The following is a 20,419-nucleotide window of genomic DNA, read 5'->3' as shown; positions in this document are numbered from 1 at the left end:
CACATTTGCCTGTTTTCTATTTACATAGATGTATCGACCAAAGTGTCTGAATGCGCGTGTGCGTGTCTGAGCGTATTCTTTATTTCTGGGTTATTTTTGTTGTTTTCTTCCAGACGCTGTTACAATTCCTGGACGCCAGTCTCCATCGATGCAAGCCAACACACTGCGGTAGACAGCGGTTAATTACCGTATGACAAGTTCCCGCACGCTAAAACATGATAAGATTTAGCCACGATCTCGCTACTAACTTAGTTTGACTACAGCCTCGATTCCAGCACTTTTAAGAAAAGCTATACATTACCCAGACTGGGGGGAGTGGGTATATTCTCGAGGGGGTGGGGGTTACCCTTGAAGGGAGGGGGGAACCAAACGGCTGTTAGACGACCAGAACTGAAACACTTGAATGGTTTGAAAAATTGTTCAATTTTGTCATGTTTAAAAGTGCTTCTCGGGTTATTTGTTTTTACTGGAAATGACAGGGTAAAAAAATGGAAATGGCTTTTATAAACGAGTTAAGGAATATTTATTTTAGTGGCAGATTTTTTCCCCCCAAGGCTAACTTTGTGGCTACATGTCTATATATAGCAAACAAATTCATGAAGTGCTTGTCGCGGTGAGTGATTACTCCAAACAACAACAGGCAAGAACCTAGTTAATCTTCGGGGATATCCGCAATGTACGCCTAAGTTTCATTATTAACAACGGCAAGAGTAATCAATATGTCCATGCTAAAAAATATTTTGCATTAACAGCTATAAAAATTTAAAAAATTTTTTTTTAGCTTTAATGCGAATGTAATAATACTTGAGTATAAAAAAATAGTTAAATAAATGCGAATGTTAAGGTACTAGTCACTGACCTGTAGAGTGTGTGGACACGAGGCCAAAAGTTTGAGCATGTGGAGTATGTTCTGTGGGTCCTGAATGATGAAGTTGCTCTCAATATCAAACTCCCCTCCGACCAGCTGAGGATAATACAAGTTCAATAGTTAAGGAAATTTAAACACACGTAATTTCATTATTTTAGAATAAGAAGACAAAGTATAACCACCTCTGAATAGTATAAGATATTTTTTTTAAATAGACAGTACGCATGCGTTATGCAGAAGTAAGAAAATAACATAACGTACAAATTTAGATGCTTTTTTAAGAGGGCTACCACTTCAACCATTTTTACTGGTCCTTTTGCGGAATAGTACTAACATTGCATTGTGAAAATTAGTCTTGCCATAGAGCACGCCATATTTCTGCTGTTATGTCTGTATTTCTGTCGCTACAATTTTAATCATCAAACTATGGTCTTTTATTCTTTGACAAGTTAGTATGGAATGGGTGGGGGGGCTGCATCTAGGATCACATTGAAATGATTTGTTTGGTGTGGATGGCATTGTAAATTGATTAACTTTCAGGAAATAATGACAAGCGGACTATCACTTATCGATTTATTTTTTTTAAATGTGCAGCGCTTGTCGCTTCTTTAATACAGTCACGGTTAGCCTACACCTTACGACTTGCTCAGAATGCTAAGATCCCTATAAATAGAATCGTTTTACGTTGAGTAGAAGAGAAAATAGAAGCAGAGAGTATTGCGGCATTAGGGAAGCAGGGCCGAGCTCTTGTCGTAACTTTGTCACGAATCTAAGGACTATTTGGCTCAAGAGCTCTCTCAGACAAAGAGGGGCTAGAGGTAGCAAAGGGCCCTACAGATATGGATTTCCAGTTGTCGGTCATTACGTTCTATAGATCGTTGCCTGACAAGTGTACCAGTGTGATGAATTTCAATGAAGAGAGTGCAAATTAAAATACATAGTTTATTGAGATTTCGACTGGGTTTTTTTTTAAAGAAAAAGGTTAAGTAAGTATAAAATATTAAATTATTAAAAGTTTATTTTTAAGATGATACTCCTTTCTGTTATATCTCATACATGCTGCTATGTAAAACAAGAATACAAAAAGGCGTAGGCTTAATATTACATCAATTCATGCAATCCCTATTTTAACCAAAGAACTTCATTGTTATAAAGTATCAAATATTGCGATCCATGAAACATTTGAAGTATTTCGTGCCTCCACTTCATACTAGTTGTTCTATTGATCGACATTTCTAATTTAAAATTTCTAATTAGTTGGCGCCAATTAAAATAAGATACATCTTCACGGCGCCGGGCGCCGTCTTCATTTCCGGTTGAAATATCGCATCAGTCTAGGAGACCGATCATTGATCGCCGGGCAGACAAGTCAAGCCGCTAGATCTGACCGACAAGGGTGACAACAACAGCCTGAAACAATCGTTATCTTTAAGGCCTGCCTACCACCTTACCGCCCCTAGTCTTCTCTAGCAATTCGCCCCTCTATATACACGCACGCCCTCCAACATCTAAACCGATCGAACTAAAGCATACAATTCTATTATAATAAAAGATCATCAATTAGTAGGTGCTGGTAATGATTGCTAAAGTACCGCAGAAATCAATGCTACTGTAAAGTTCATCATCACCGCCGCCCCATTCACTTCTGGCACGAGTTCTATAAAGGTCGACAAGGCCCCTCGTGAATCCCGGCATAAAACTGGGAACAATAAGTGGTGAGATGGACCAAAAGATTAGCCTAATGTATCTCATTGGGCGGACGGTCAGCGCATTAGTGATCGCTAGATTAACGTCAGCATCGGCGGTCGGCGCCTGGGCTTCGGCGGACAGCGACGCGGCGGCTGAACCAAATTAAATGTTATTCACTGCCGGACTCTTGACGTGAGGACTGAAATCACCGCGTCAATGATGTTAAAATTACAGCAATCTTAAACTTATCGGATCTCAAAGCTTGTGATAGATATCCTAATCAGAGTTAAGAAATTACCAGATACAAACAGTAGCGTAGCGAGGGGGGGGGGGGGGGGGGGGGGGCGGGCGGAACATATGTCCAAATGGGTTGGAAAAATAAATTCGAATCGAAAGTTAGAGGGGGGGGGTGCAAATCGAAAAGTTTGTTTCCGGGCGCCGGGAAGGGTCGCTACGCCTCTGGATACAAATAAAAAGTCTCTGGTTTGCACCTCGGTCGAGATTTGAGTCTACAGAGCGTCCCTGAGTTCATCCAGCTCTAATGGGTGTCTGACTCAAATTAGGGAAAGTAAAAACGTCAACACCATCCTTTCATGTGTCGAGGGGGATTAACATATGAACTATACTTCATCAGTGCCCAGTGTTAAGATCTCAAGAAATGAAAGGGGAACTTTATTTTACTTGCTCAACAAATAAACAACTAATTGTGTTTGCTTTTGTTAAATTTTTTCTTTTAATTTTTTTAAAGATTCAAGACCAGTTAAATAACATCTGTGTATACCTCCAAGGCAGGAAAAAAAATTTTATTATATTTTTTATGTATAACCTCTACGTGGGGAGAGCAGGTGGGATTTAAAACATGACTAAACATTACTAATCGAACTCAGTTTTAATTAACAAGAAGTCACTTCCAATGTGATGATATTGACAGGAAATGATTGTAAACGCAGGCTCGCGCAAACACTATATATAATTATTATTATCAATTCTTCTAACGGGAGAAAGTATATAAATTGTATTCACTTGTGCTCCAATGTTATCAGTGACGTCAAAATAGAACGATGGCTGACATTGGAACTAGAAATAAATTATTTAGTCAAGCAGGTATTTAAAACCTGAAAACCAATAATTAGCAATCAAACGAGCTGATGAAATCCGAGCAAATGAGAGAAAAAAAAAACTTAGAAAGCACCACTCCCCCCCCCCCCCCTAATTAGAGCCAGTCGAGCAATGTCTGTAAGAGGAACACGTAATAAGGAAATGACTTGGAAAGCCCATTTCGTGGACGGATTGTTGACACAAGATATTCTATCGGTTCAGATTGATTTTTTTGGGACAGTCAGATCTTTGTGGCTTGTGTTGGGTTCATCACAAGGGCATCCAGGCCTGTAATGTAGGACATTAAGGAGGACATTATTACAAGCAGGGGGTCATTTTAGGTCATTCAAAGTAAGATATCACTAGCAGGTAGCTAATTTCAAGTCATTCAGAGTTTAATATTACAAGCAGTATTCAACAACAGGTTCTTTAAAGTAGGACATTATAAACAGTATCTCGAGACATAAGCTCAATTCAACCTGGGCATCTCCATGTAGTATTGATAAAACTAAAACATAGTGAAGCTATTTCAATAGACAAATACTCAGTTCCCGCTGGCGCGACATCAGCAACGCACACCTATGGGAAACGACAGGACAACTTTCCGCTGAAGAAGAAATCAGGAAGAGAGGATGGGGTTGGATAGAGCACACACTGTGCAGACCACAAACCTTCTTCTTCCTCGTTCTTAATTTTTAGTGTTGGGAGGGATCGAGCCTTATCTGCCAGAGGGTTTGAACGCGAGACTTTTTTCGAATTTATCAACCATGAGCTTTGCCGACTCGACCATGCTTAGACCACCAACCAATACCACCTAGCAGTCATTGTGGTGGAACCCGCAAAGACAGCGCAAAAGATGAAACGCCTAGCGACTCGACCTTGAAGCTAAAACTTTGGGTCAAATTGAGAAGATGGAACAGGACAGAGGACTATAGATATCTTTGTGTGATGATGATGATTTCAATACATACATCCTGTAGCATGATAGCCGTTGTTACAAAAGATCATTCATTAACCTTGTTAAAAATATCTTTTAATTGTGAGCATGCCAAAAGAAAATCCATCATATCTAATAACCGATTTCTGCAATCGTTAGGTATAATCGACCTTTATGCTTCAATTGACTGTATTGTTTGAAGTTGCAGCCAATCAACCAAGATATTCATCAAATCGATAATCGATCACTGCCCGGCTTGCGTTACTGAACAGTGGTGTGGGAGTGGGTTCCATATACAAAATGCAAAACGCAGGTTTAAAAAAAAATATTAATTAAAAAATACTGCCTTTTAATTAGTTTTCCCCCCAACGTTAGTCAGGTACCCATCAAACCTGGGTTAGCTCGGTGATTTCCTACCTTGAGCTCGGAAAACGAACTCGAAACGTTCAGGGTTAGCATTCACGCCCTACCACATCGTTACCGTGTAAGATCCCTTGCGATTCTATAGTTATCTTCAGGACAAATAAAAGCGCCACTAATCTCACATTGTGTTCAGTTTGGCTGAGGCAGATTAAGTGACAATGTCAGGAAAAAAAAGACCGATACAAATATCAAATACCCAGTGAAGCGTGCTAAAGAATATACTGAAAGACATCATCCCACCCAACATGCAACCAGATTAATTAAGAAAGAAAAAACACGATACAATAAATCCATACTAAATCCCACATGAGACGTTTTTACAACACGATGTAAATAAACCCTTATATAAAAGTAGGTTGCTATTTCAAGCATCGCCAGCTACAGTGCACGGGACTCGGTGCCCGAACACTGACAGCTGTCCTATGCTGAAGGGGTGGGGGGGGGGGGGTGGACGAGTCCAATGCAGCAATCCTAATGTTCACGTTGAAGGTTATCTGACCGAAATTCGAATACAACACTGGCTAAAAATGCTTGGGTCATAATAACCTTTAAATGTACTTCGCCGCGTCTTTTCAAACAGAAGCACAGCAACAAAAAATTTGTCCGTGTGTTTTTTTTTTCAGCTGTATTCGACATCAATGATACATCAACATTATTCCCACTGTATTCAACATCGACACTATACAAAAGGGCATATAGCATTTGACGCGAATAGCACCCGACATCATAGTACACACCTTGCATTCGACACACTTGACAACCGGCATGAATGCTATACAAATATTACATACGCTGCATTTGACACATATTCTGCATTCGACACACCGCATCCGACATCAACGCCCAACATATACTACGCACACTGCATTCAACGACACATATACTGCATTCAGCATTATTGCCATGTATAAAGATATATACTGCACGTGACATAAAGCTATACACAGCCTGCAACAGTCAATAAATGGTCGTGTTTAGACTCGCGGCCACCAGCAGCTGAAGAAATCGACTAATTGTTCAATAATTATCGATTAAAACTCACGAGTCAGTGTAAGCATTTCAGGGCTTATTCCTGGGTCAGCAAACTCAATAAATTCAAATAGGTGTCGATTGTATCCGGGTAGCTAGGTTGCTTGTAGGGCACCTTCTCTCACTCCGTCCATCTCTTCACCTCAGTGTTTCATTGGGTGGTCGTATGACCTCGAATACTTCGATCACACCCGTGCTTACGTGTTTGATGTAAATCTAAACAAAAACATTTTATGATTCCCATTATTAGAGCCGGGTCAATACGGCCTCAGGCTCGATATATTCAAATGGGTGTTTGTGGAATCAGCATGTTCAGGTCGATAGTGAATCTGTAGCTCCATGAAGTGATATATAGTGTTACGTTTCGTCGACGTCATTCCGAATCGAAAACGAATATGGAACTAATTGTGTAGGATAAAAACCATTTATTTTCATTATGTGTGTGTGGGAGCATATGCGTGCGCGTGCTTAAATTAAAATATTTTCTGCAGTATTTTTTTTTTATAGATAGCATAAGAAGCTAATTTTATCTAGTAATAAATTTACAACCAATTACAATTCAAAGAAAATTGAACTGTCAAGAACTCAATCATTTCAGACTAAGCTCCTTACAGGGACGCTCATAGAGGCCAAAAGAAACCCCACGGCGTTGTGATGCGGCGTTGTGATGCGTGCTTGTATTTCGGGACCAGATAACTTGCTAAGAACTACTTCACTACCCGGAGAAGGGAAATTCGTCCGGGTGGAAGTAACATCAACGAAAAGGTTTCATGGGCATGTGAGGGGTACATAATTCTCTTTCTCACTCCCCACCCTCTAGTCCGTGCTAGCTCAACAACTTCAATTTGAATTGACAAGAGTAAAATAAAAACAATGCACGGAATTCTAGAAGACACATTTTCACAGATAGCTAAATCACAAAATTAGCTCACTCTGAGCTACAAAAAAAAAATTCTTATAATTTACAATTAACGTGCAATGTTTCTAGTTATATAGTTAAGACTATGTTTTTACTCAGCCAATCTATCTAAAATACAAAATGTCAAAATGTTATATTGATTATTTTAAACAACGAGAATAAATGTAAACAAATACTGTCTGTGGTTACAGAAATAAACATTCTAAACTACTGCGTTAATGTCATCACGCTGATGAATTGTAGTGGTGTAATTTGATATATGTCACACAAATACTAAAAGCAACATAATACTAAAATCAACATAATACTAAAAGCAACATATTAGGGGCACTGTAACCTTACTGTAAAATATAGACACTGTGATAGTGCTCAATACGTATAGATCGTAGCAAAACGCAGAGCAATTTAATTTTTATTTATTTCGCTGTTCGAAATCATTTAAGGATTTATCTATAATTAATCAAATTCAATATAGTGGCGAGGGGGTTGCAGTTCTAACAGGGTAGTATTTTTCAAATATAAATATAAATAGGTGGGGGAAAAACAAATCTAGGTAACTCCCTTCCCTGAAGAAAGGAGATAAAAAACATTAGTTAAATAATGTTTCTGTGTACTTTTAATGTGTAATAGCTAAATTTTCTAGAATAACTAGCCTGGTCCTAATCCATAAATTTTCCCCCATCCTACCACTCACAGTGATACCGTCACCCAAAAAAAATACGATAGTTGGCCCTATCGGCGATGGCAAAAGGACGTGTTTCTGATGGGATCAAGTAATGACAGTACGTGCAAACAATACTCATACAGATAACAAAAGTTTGTGGCAAGCTGAAAGAGTGATACAGTACAAGAAATTATCCTTATCGCATGGCGAACCATTGGAGCTCAGGTTACATGCCAACAAGCCCACGCCTACTCTCCAACCCTTTCTTGTCAACATCACAAGCAGACTCAACCATCGGTGTAGTGTTAGGGGAAGAACAATGCTAAAGAAATCGATGGCCCCAACCCCCACCTAGAGGCGTCACTGGAACTAGCTAAAGCACGGCATTAACGGCGTGACGTCCTGGTATGCCGACCAAACAGAGTGTCGACACATGCCATTACACACCGTTCATTAGCATGAAATAGGTCAGGAAACTAAACGACTCCTGACTATGATGAGACCTTTGTGCTTTGTTCTGATTTAAATAAATGAAACATACAGTAAATCAACCAGTGATTAGCTTGTCAGTTGACCATCAAGATATAGGAAGATAGTTGCAAGATGCCAGAGAAGATATTCAAGTTGTGAATCTGAACTCGATGGTATTAGTCATGACACAACATGGGAGTGTGGACACAGTGCCCCGAGTACAGCGAGTTGTCATTTACAAGGTCGATTATATCCTAGCAGAGCTATAACGCCTAATGACTCCAACAATTCATTGTGAGGACATAATCAACAAGTCATTCTAAATACAAGGTCGATTATATCCTAGTGGAGCTACAACACATAAAGACTAAAACAAGTCATTTTAAGGACATAGTCAACAAGTCATTTTAAGTACAAGGTCGATTATATTATGGTGGAGCTACAACACATAAAATAACCCGTCAATATCGCCAACTTGGCAATTAGTTTTGTCATATGGTCAAATTTGAGAGCAACGTCGCTCATGCAATACACACGCCGCTGTATGTGGAACAATGTTTAGTTAAGACAAACAAGAGTTTAAGTGTTTTAATTGGAAAAAACTTCAACGTTTATCTTAGCAGGCATCGGGATCTTGCTCTCGTGTATGTAATGTCATTCTTCTTGAATGAATCAGACTAGTCTACAGTTTTAAGCGCTTTACAATGTATGAATCACAATTCTGACATACTCCGGTGATGGCTGTTTAGGAATCTAAAACAAGTTAAAATAGTATGTGTAAAGGTTCAATGATAGTAATACAGTGGTTCTTAAACTTTCTGGGTGTACCGAACCCCACCACTTTCATATGCGCATTCACCGAACTCATATTTAATAATTAGATCGTTTGCATTGACAACATTCGATCGTTAATCATATGAAAAGGATGTGTGCCTTGACCTCCGCCGAAACCCTGAGAATTATTCGCCAAACTCCTGGGGTTCAATGGAACCCAAGTAAGAACCACTGTAATAATATGAGCATTACCAAGATTTGGAAGAAGAGCTGAGGTCAGCTATGCCTTTGAACATGCAGTAGTTAATTGGTGGACCTCGGCCCACTTTCTCCCAGCTCTAAACGGAACTACATAATCACCGACCGCCATTCCAAGGATCCCCTCTATAGAGAACGAATAAACATTGCTGGGCGCAGCGATTGTAGGAAAACATGAACTCGGGTGTCCGTTTCATGATGTTAATGATGATAACATACCGGGCATATTATTGATGTCTATAATAGACAGTTTTCGCTGATACTTTCGACATAAGTTTTCATTATTTTAATCGGGGATGGTATTGTTTGTGGTGGGGGGGGGGGGGGGGGGGCAAGCATTCTTGTAACATTATAACAGTGAATATGGCAGTGAAAATAACAAATATCCCGAATTGACCTTTGAGAAGAACAGCGAAATTAACCACGTTGATGGCTAGCTAATTCAAATATCTCACAAAGAGGTAATCACTGAAGTTACCCTTCCTTTGTCCCCACAAACACCACACATTTCATACACCCCCCCCCCCCCCACACACACACACACAGATCCATTAGTTAGCACACGACGCAAGCATAACGAACAACCCAGACTGCTCGCCTGTGTGTGGCGGTGACAGCGGCAGTGATGATGACATATGATAGACGTTATCGACGGGACACACGACACAGCTGAGCTCGGCATTAGCGTGTCACTCGGTCCCTGGCATCACGCTCCGTGCGTCAACACTGCCACGACACCGGAGAGGACGCCTCCCTGCCCGGGATTACCATTTACCTCCGTTTGACATTAATAACCGCATTACTCCGAGGAGATCAGTGTGCGGTGCTGTACTGACATTGTGTATATTTTTTTAAGTCAAAACAATGTTGGGTTACCCGTCTTATAAAAAATGTATCAAACCGTATTCCTGTCAGCTGGACGGTATTATGTTAGCATTGATTGCTTTCATTATAAAACTAGCCCAACAGTAGGTAAAAAGCGGCAAACAAAAACAGGCATCTGTTTCATCAAATATCTAAATCTCTTGCAAAAAAAAAAAAGTAAAATTGCTGCAAGTACTGTAAATCAACTAGCGGTTAGCTTGTCAGTCGACCATCAAGATATAGAAAGATGCCAGAGCTTATATTCAGGTTGTAAATCTCAACTTGATGGCGTTAGTCATGACATAACAAGTTAATGTGGATACAATGCCCTGAGTACAGCGAATCATCATTTTTACAAGAATTTATTTCTCAGAAAAGAATGAATATCATTAACGTAATTTCTTTAAAAATAATTAAACCCGTGACGTTAATTTCAGTGCGTCACGTACATTTTATTGCAACAGAAATTCAGTTATGAAGGTTCTCTTTCCTTTTACAGGATCTGTCTAATACCGTGTAAAATACGTGATTTGTGTTGGCCTTACAGGGTTGGGTTAGCCGTACCATATAATTTTTATTATTCGAATGTAAAAATGCAAGTACGAGCATTATATATAGTATGCTGACAACGTTATTGGGTTAGCCGTACCATATAATTCTTATTATTCGGATGTAAAAATGGAAGATCCTATCATTATATATAGTATGCGGACAACGTTATTGGGTTAGCCGTACCATATAATTCTTATTATTCGGATGTAAAAATGGAAGTACTAGCATTATATATAGTATGCGGACAACGTTATTGGGTTAGCCGTGCCTTTACAAATGATTCCCCACAACCCAAGAATAAAAAAAAACAGCTAAATTATCAACAGCAACATGTATTTTCAATCAAGACTAATGCTCCTTTACAATCACCTTTCTCTTTTTCTTGAGATAATTCAGCGTGTATGAAAATATTCGAGTGTGCGTGTGTATGTACATTTAGAGACCTCATTTGTTTTAACTTTCCTGATTACCAGAAAGAATGAAGGAGAGAGACAAAAAAAAATAGCAGGTAAAGAGCCAGCAAAAAAAAATCAATAAACCTTTGTGATGTAACATAACCTCTTCATCAACTTCAAAAGGAACATTGTAAAATCACAAGGGAAATTGAAAAGAACCCCTTTTTATCAACCTGAATATAATGAGAGAATAATGGCCTACTCATTGATTGCAACAGAGCAGACATTGTCTAAAATAAATTTATAAAACACGGCAGACTATAAATAAAAAGTTGGCTGCAAATAATTAATGACTGATCACTATTTATACCGGTGTTTTCGCACGCATATTTTATGTTACCATAGCCAAAGGTAGTAACTTTGACAGATTTAAAATATAGGCAGATTAATGTTAATTCTAAACGAGATTAAATCCTGCGAGAAAGACGATGGAGGGGGGGGGGGTTGTATTGGAAATAATATTATAAACAAAATGTAAAACAAGAAAAAAATAACCTAATGCAAGAAAATTATGACAATTTACCAGCAATAATTTATTTATGGGAAAAAGAGTGACGATTTGCACGTAAAATAGCTTCGACAGAAAAAGAATTTTAAAAGCTGCAGACATTAGAAACTACTTGCTTTAAACCCCCACAGATCTATAATAGACTGGCATATATGTCTACAACAATCTAATCCTTCATGAGGTCAGCTTCCAGACGTAGATGAACAATTTTTGTTTTTTGCCCCACGGCTAGTTTTACACAGCAAGCTTTTCTTTAAAGTTCCCTCAGAGCAGAAACTCGCAGGAGGCCAGATGTAAGAAATTATCAGACGATGTTTTAAAAATATAAAATGTAAAAGCGATATAAAGCTAAGGAAGAGGGTTTATTGAAAATATACGTTGTGTAAAATAATGTGTTCCAAATTTGCAATCATACATATATTTCTGGAAAACAAATAGGTATTGCTAAATAAGTAGATTTTCATAAATTGTGGCAGCCGGGGAAAAAAACTATCTTGGGGAATTAATGACGTTATTTCGCAACCTTTGACCTATATTACACACGTGAGATGTAAACAGTTGATATTTCAAACTAAAAGCGACTCCGCTCTTACTAATGGTCTAGTCAGCATTCCAGCCTAGCGATTCAGCTGTTTTTTATTTGTTACCTAGGAACTGTGTGGTTGCTGGTGATGATATACAGTGATCAATAGTTGAGATCGAACTACAGATTCTTCGGTGCCGTTTGCATCCAGTGATTTATCTTTAAATAAAGTTATTCCAGAGGGATTGAATTTTTTTTTTATGTGACTGAAAAAAATCAATTAAAAAAACTGCATGTTGCTAAAGGGGTACAATAAAAATGTCGGTCGATAATTATCTTAATTTTCACAAGGTGCATTACTTTAATACAGTCAACAAAAATAAAACGCATTCTTTTCTATTTCAGCTGGATATTTTAAAATGGTAACGTAGTGATACATCGCTGTTTGATATTAAGCTAGTTCGCGATCCAGGGATTAGAATTAAAATCTGGAAAAAAAAGTTATTAGTTTTTCTTGATGACGAAGATTAAAAAAAACGGGGTTTTTTTTGTTTGTATTTTTGGCATACTGAACGTTTTTTTTTTAAGTACTACTGAGCGAGATGGGCTCTAAGAGACTGTTTTCTCTTAAACTAAAGATAACTAAAGAAATGACATCATCGGAAATGTACTTCTCTCTCAACAAAATTAATGACCATCCCATAGTGTTTCATCGTGTAGAATCATAGCAGTCCCACCCTGGTTTATTGTGAAAGCTAGGGGGAGAAATATCACTTCATCGGGCTGTGTAGTAGACTGCCGCGAGAAACCCAAAAAAAAAAGTCTATAAAAACAAACTAAAAAAATCAATCCTACTAGCGACAGTGTCTGTATTGCTGGAAGAAACCAAACCTCATGAACAACTCATGAGGCTTTCGTGGACTATGCAGCTACTGGGATCCAGATAATCAAAAATGGCTTTCGGCAGATTTATGCATCGCTGACCATAATGTGACGGATTCCGGGGCAATTTTTTTTTCCTTTTCGTAACAAATCGTGCTGTATTTCGACACCAGATGAAAGAAGACGTCTTCTAGCCTAGACAAAGTTTCTGGCAGACATAAATACGAAGGCAAAGAAAATATAGATAGTAATAAACGAGACAAGCCCGGCTTAAGAAGAGAGAACCAAAGGGTAGGATACTTTCCCAGATAAGTGAAGCGAAGGGTGTAATTTGAAAAAAAAAAGCTCTTAATTTTAAAAGTCGCCTTGTCTTTTTTAAGCAAGTTAATCGATAGACTATAAAGGAATGTGGTTTTTTTTTTTTCTCTATAAACCCAATAAACTTTGTAGCGGTTATACGGAAAGGAAAGCATCGTATTTGCCAAGATCATAGTCAGGGGGATGCGGACCGCACCAGGTGACACCATTTAGGGGGGGGGGGGGGTGACACCAAGGCAAAAAATAGCAAAATATATAGAGAAAAATTTGAGGGGGGTGCAAATCGAAAATTTGAAAGCTTGTCCCCGGGAAGGGTCGCTACGCCTCTGGGGGGTGACACCATTGAGTGGCGCACCGGGTGACACCCGACCTCGCTACGCCACTGGCAAATATCTAGGCCTATCATTCTACACCAGTGCTTTGAGATCGCTCATATATCAAGCAACGTTTGCCCATTTTATCCTTCCCCATCCCCCCAATTCAAACCCATTTCAAATAACGTATCTATAACTCCTATATGAACAATTCTTTTCGTATATTGTCCCCCACGCAAAATGTACATATTACGTCACATTTCTGAAACACCCCCCCCCCCTCCGCATGCAGTATATCGTCACTAAACTCCTCGACCTAGATGTATGACGACCTAGATTACATGTGTGACGACCTAGATGTGTGACGTACTTTTCTATCAAGCGTGAAAAAGACAATTAACTTCGAATCAGCATAAACCAGAACCCTTATCTAATAATCGTTATCTGTTTCGGGCTTTGCAGAAAAGTACAATTACACAAGTGGTCATTCTCTGCTGATTATGGGACTCTATATACACACATAGACATCCCATCCCAAGAAAATAGAGGGAATGTGTGCCTCCATATACAGTTTATTATACTGCAGATTCTACAATGTAAAAAAAAAAAATCAAAATTATTTGATTTTATGTTGCAGGGCCCTAAATATTTAACAGAAAACATTTATAACAATTTATGTCTACTCAGACAGGCCTGCTGACCTCTGCCCTATAACACCAGGCAAACATTATATAGAGAAGTTAAAATGTAAATTTGTCATCATTGATCTTTTTCCCCCTCCCAGTGGAAAATGGATCAGGTCAACGCCTGGGGAGGAGTGGAGGTCTTGTCTATATATGACATCAAGCAATTGCTGCTTTTTACCCCAACCTGATGGTTACTAAGGTTTGACCTAAAAATCTGGGGAGGGAGGGTTCTTTAAAAGTACGAGATATATTATGTGCTTTATTTTAACCCATCACCACCCTCCAACACGTAAAAAGAACATTCACCCCCCCCCCCCTACCCACCTGTGTGCATCTTTATTAAATAATGAATCTTGCTTGATATTGATACATTTGTGTGGACACTTTAATGCCAAAAAGATTGTATTTGCTGCATGAGCAGATGTCCACACAAAGTATCAGACCATAGAGAATTAAGATGAAATACAAGGTGACTAAGAATTATTGTGTGTGATTGTATAAAAATTGTCAATAACTTTAGTTTAATTATTTAAATTAGGGCCTAATGATATTATTTTCTAGCTTTTAAATAATTATTTTAATACATTTTTTTTAAAACTAAGTTAACAAACAAACTTAAAGCTAAACCTGATGTTAAACAAATCTAGAGTTTATACAATAACACAGTCAGTGTAAAAAAAAAGAAAGTTATTTCATTAAGATAACTATTAACCTGTTCTATGTGAATGCAGTAGTTTTTATTTTAGGCAAGATGTTTAAAAACAAGTTACAATGATATAAGATAGTGTGTAGCCTTGGTAATGATGAGAGAAGGGGAGGTAAACCAGCAGGATTTAACTGTTTCAATAAATTTTTATAACTAGTGTTGATATTAGTTTTATTTTAATAACGTTAAAATCTTGTATTTATTTGTAATTAAAGTTAGATGAACTTTATTTTATTTAATCTTGTATGATAGATAATTTATATTAAACAGTTTTTAAGTAGGGCCTCTATAGGTTTAAACATTTATAAATGAATCTTTACCTTCCAAAATAATTTTTTTAAAATTTTTTACATTTTCAATGTTAATCAATAACTTGTAGAGTTAACAGCAAGTTAATAGAAAAAAAACATTTTTAAATAGTTAAATTGAATCAGGCATATTGAATTACACAGTTTCAATCTAAAGTAGGTCGTATGCATTGGGTGTCACAACACCTGACTACCCATTTTTAACAGTAGCATATTTAAGTACATAAGACAACCTTTATATTGATATTTGTCTTTTAAAAGTCAGCAGTCTTTTAAGTCATTGCATTACTGAGGTTTGAAAATATCATTTGTACAACTCGTTTTTAAATGTTCAAATACCAGGATAAAACATATGAAAAAAAAATGGACAAGAACCAACATACTCATTTTTCTTTAGGGCCAAAATATTTGCATTTTCAGGTGCTAACTAATAAATAAATAAATAATGAATAATCATATATGTGTACTTGTTTTAAATTATAACTCTTTTATTAAATGAAAATACATCCTCTAAAGGCTAACTACTTAATCCTAAAGAAAACATTGGTTTCCCATTATAACTTAAAATTAACTGAAGGGCAGGAGAAAATACTACTATGCATTTTGAAATAATGACATACAATGTGATATAAAATTATCAGATATTGGATAATAGGCCTTAGTGCATTGTGTTAGTGTTAGGCTACTAAATAGAGAATTTAACAATTAAAATGATTAGTATAATATATAAACTGAGATAAAGCTAGGAATTATTCTAAATTACAATAAACAGTAACATTTTGTAGACCTTCATTATAAAAGTTGCTGATGTAAGAAATATAGGCTATTGATTAGTTGAAAAAAAAAGTGGACTAATTTCTGAGTAGGCCTACTTAGGCAATGCAGTTATATTATCTCTAGGCATCTAAATAAAAACAGTAGGATTAGGTCCAAAAAAAGATAGGGCCTACAAATATTTATTTAGTAGGCCTATTACAACTTGTCACACACTTGGTCACTCATGTCTGGACTCACTGCACTACTGATAAATGCAGTAATATGTGGAGTTAGTATTTTATTAACAAATTTTTAGTATTTTATTTTGGATGAAAGTGTGCATTTTTTACTAAACTACTTACATTTTAGGTCTACTACAAAAGTGACTACGTTTTTTAAAAGGGGGCGGAGGGTGGGGGTGAGTGAGCAAATTCATGTTTTGCTGAATGACAACATGAAATTGGATTTGTGTGAATGAATACAATCTTGATGCAGGCATATAGATCGAGAGTCTAACTATAAATGGAATAAGAAAATATAAAACAATGCAATCAGCTAATCCAATTTAAAATAATTTAATACAGACTATCAACATACCAAGTGCAACACAGTGTCAACAACATCCTTATTCGACGCCTGCTGCAACTCAACCAAACCGATAAGCAATCCAAATTTTAATTCGTCATTGCCTGTTAATTTTAATATTCCTTCAACAGTTTTTACATCCGCTTTTGTCTCCTCTTCTGCTTGAGACATTGTGAAATAAAAACACTTTCACTAAATGCAAATAATAAAATAAATAACTTCAGTCATTAGCAACAGTCGGTTTAGCAAGCATTCATTGGCTTTGCTATACGCCGACAAAATGTAACTGCGAGATTACTTCCGTGTTTTTGGGGCACATCGTACGTGTAACTTGTGATTGGATGATTTATTTTTGTAGTTTGAAAATGTTATGAATTTGTACGCTATAAAAAGCGTAATTTTGATTTAGGTTAAATATTTAACCATCACTGAACGCATATTAAAAAGCTAGAATATTATATTTAATTAAAATTTAATATTGAATGTTAAAACTATAGAAAAGGTTCATCTAGTTATCCACAGCTTAATTAAAGTTAAATAGCAAATTTCGCACATATTATACAACATCCATGTTACTTGTCAATGTTACACACTATTTAAATTTATAACAATTCGATTAATATATAATAGTTTCAATATGTATTGTAGTGATTTCTCTTAGGCATATGAAAGACTTTTCGTGTAACGTGCATTTATAGTGAAGAGTTTCAGATTTGTGTTTGTTGCCTTGGTAACATAACTCAATTGTTTTATTTTTTTCCGCGAACTAATATTAAGGCCATTTAAGGCCTATATCAACATTTCTATATGATTCTTTTATTTATCTGCATTCCTAAATAATAAAAAATATTTCTCTAGGATTTTTCTTAGCTATATTATCGAGACACATATGCATATAAATTTTTAATGAAATGGCTTTATATTTAGTTGTTAAAATGTGTTCTTTCTTGTGCGGCGTCAAAACGGCCAATGATAAAACGACCCCCGGTACACCATAACTACATGTAGTCTTCTCGATTAAAATTTATCCTGAAAATCCACGCAACAAAAATAGTTTTGATAATTTCAAAACAAATGTACACAAATGCAAACATGTCCTATTTTTACTCGATCGTTTTGCAATGCTACACTATCATCGTGTAGCCTACATTGGCTGATAATGCCCTTTTAATATTGTTATAAATTACTTGATTAAATAACTGGAAAATGTTAACAGGATTGTCAAATTTGAAGTATTAAAAACCGCTTAGCATATCCGTCGTCAAATGCTGCGTTGTTAATAAAACTCGTTGTGAATAACTATATTAATGCCTTTGTCGCAAGTTTCTAAAGATATTATTTCAAAAACAATGTAAGGTTATGACTTATATTTTAAAAGCACTTAGACTACATTCAGTGTTTCTTCCAGACTTTTTTCTCCGGGGGGGGGGGGGGGCACTTGAAATAAATTTTCGGGGGGGGGGGGGGGGGGCGGTAAACTTTCTTCGGGGAGGGGGGGGGGGGGCGGACACTGTTAAAAGTATATATTTTATAAATTATATAAATTTCATTTCGTTCGGGGGGGGGGCGGTAAAAAAATTTCGGGGGGGGGGGGGGGAATCGAAGAGAATCCTGGAAGAAACTCTGGCTACATTCTAATTCATTTCTTGTATTATTGTTTTATTGCCACTTTTTTAAAACAATAAAGCAGGCCGTAGGGCCTAAATCATTTGAGTCTGACAAATCATCAATTGTCGACCATGAACAATAATTTGCTTTGAAAATATAAAGTGAGCTTGATCTGGTGGTGGCTAACTTTTTTTGATCGAGCGAGTGAGTGTTTTTTTCTTCTTCTAAAATCATATTTGCCTTTATGCAGGCCTAAGTTTTTTTTAACCGAATAATGTTTTTAGAAAGACGAATCTTAAGAACTTAGCAAAATTTTAATTCTCATAGTAAGGGTATTTTTGCTGAGGTTGGAACCATTCAAGAGAACTATATTATGTAGCTGAAAGAGTAAAAACTTTGTTTTATATTTACTTCGATTATCGTCGATTTCAGATTGCAACGGTTAATTTGTTGGCATAGGACGGCGTGGCCGAGTAGTAGTGCGCTTAACTGCGATCCCGAAGGTGTAGAGTACAGATCTCGGTTCGGATTTATTATTTTATGACGTCACTGTGCCCACTCAGCTCTGGTGGATACTTGATTTACTTGCTGATCATACTATCTCTTCAATTTACTCTTCATATGTCGAATTAACGAAGCCATGAACTCTGTTTATTTCTCAAATGGAATGGATCGCTGTCTAAAGAGAAACTTTACATAATTCGTCGGTGGTCTCAGTTGTCGACTTGGTAAAAAGTAAAAAGGAAATTTAGGCGTGAAATAAATTATGGTTAGGCTCCGGTGCTGATATGTTTGTAGATAAGCTCATTGAGAAACCAATCATATGTAATAGACGGACTAATAATAGGAATCCTTCTGTTCCATTTTTGACAAATCTTAGAAGTCGTCCATAAATTACGTCACGCACCTGGGAGGGGGGAGGGAGTGATCGGGTTTAGTAACGATGTGTGACAAAGTGGAGTGCGCAGATTTAGAAAATATGACGACACACTTTTGCGTTTTAAAAAGTAATGTTAGAAATCAAATTATAGCCGTTATTTTAAAAGTAATTTTTTTTCGTACATTGTAATTTAAAATATACATTACCGGCCTACTCAATGTTAATGGAGCTCAGTAGAAACATTAAATAAATCGCTGAATTGTTTTAGGGGTCATCCATAAATGACGTCACGCTTTTTTGACGATTTTTACCTCCCCTCCTTCCCTCCGTCACACGTCGTCACAAAAAAGCCAGACCCACCCCCCCCCCCCTAAATTGACGTCACACCTCAGCCTACAACGCCCTCAAAATTGCAGTTGTTTTTTTTATTTAAAACATCGATATTTTTCTGAAATCTTGTCAGAACTCTGTCAAAATAGAGTATTTTAATCAATTCCTATTACAATTTATTAAAACAGTTTTCTAAAACGAGAAATAACGTCTAAAATTAGTTTTCTAACATTGCCTTTTTATAATGCAAAAGTGTGACGTCGCACCATCTGAACCCCCCCCCCCCCTCTCCCCCTCATCACAAACCTTCACAAAATTACGGACCCCCCCTCCCCCCTACGAGCGTGACGTCATTTATGGACGACCCCTTATTTTAAATGTTCCTTTTTGAAGTCTTTTGTGACGATGTGTGACGGGGGGGGGGGGGGGGGGGATAAATATATAAAAGCGTGATATTGTTTATGTATTATAGCTTAGCCTCTTCCCCTTTCTTCGTTCTTACCTGTAATGTTGGGCGGGATATCCTCCAACACAATTAACCATTACATACGTGCCAATCTATTTTGCTATTTCAGTCTGCTCCCCCCCCCCCCCCCCCCCCCGCATTTCCACTGTCCATTCAATAATAAACTACAAAACAGCAGTTGTTTGACTTTGGAATTGCTCATCTCGATCTAGATTGGTTATTGTTCCAAGCCATCGCGTCTCACTCATCTGCTCGGGTTTTGAACTCGAAACTTTTCGATTTAGCAACCATGTGCTTTATCAACCCGGCCGGAATGTTTATGATAAATATAAAAGTGTGACCGAGCATAGTGTGCATATTTTTTTAGAAATATTTTTTTTACGATTTAGAAAGATTTGTTATAGATCTAGATCTACTTGGACGAATGGGAAAGCGACAAAGCCAACATGATTGGCATAGTATTTCAGTCTTTTAAATCGATGCCTTACTTTTTACGAGTGTTTAAACTACAAATTTTCTTATGTTTTGGCAACTAGCCTAATCAAGCT

At 37.2% G+C, this 20,419-nt stretch overlaps 1 protein-coding gene across 16 annotated transcripts in view; it reads right to left on the bottom strand.

Annotated features, from left to right (window-relative positions):
* Positions 1 to 16,942, bottom strand: part of LOC131946249 (neurobeachin) — a 175,060-nt gene extending 158,118 nt beyond the window's left edge. For 8 of the 16 annotated variants that reach the window (XM_059306935.1, XM_059306937.1, XM_059306942.1 and 5 more), the window contains exons 1-2: positions 16,600 to 16,942; positions 860 to 964 (exon numbers count right to left, since the gene is read on the bottom strand). In XM_059306935.1, coding sequence (XP_059162918.1) covers positions 860 to 964; positions 16,600 to 16,758 — 264 coding nt within the window. In that variant the 5' untranslated portion in view covers positions 16,759 to 16,942. The remainder of the gene's footprint in view (positions 1 to 859; positions 965 to 16,599) is intronic. The other 8 variants (XM_059306945.1, XM_059306941.1, XM_059306947.1 and 5 more) reach the window with 2 other exon arrangements.
* Positions 16,943 to 20,419: the final 3,477 nt, after the last annotated feature.

The sequence above is a fragment of the Physella acuta genome, unplaced genomic scaffold (assembly GCF_028476545.2).
Source record: "Physella acuta isolate Inbredline_101_S28 unplaced genomic scaffold, ASM2847654v3 ptg000549l, whole genome shotgun sequence".
NCBI classification, from domain to species: Eukaryota; Metazoa; Mollusca; class Gastropoda; family Physidae; genus Physella; species Physella acuta.
This window is presented reverse-complemented; position numbering and strand designations above follow the sequence as displayed.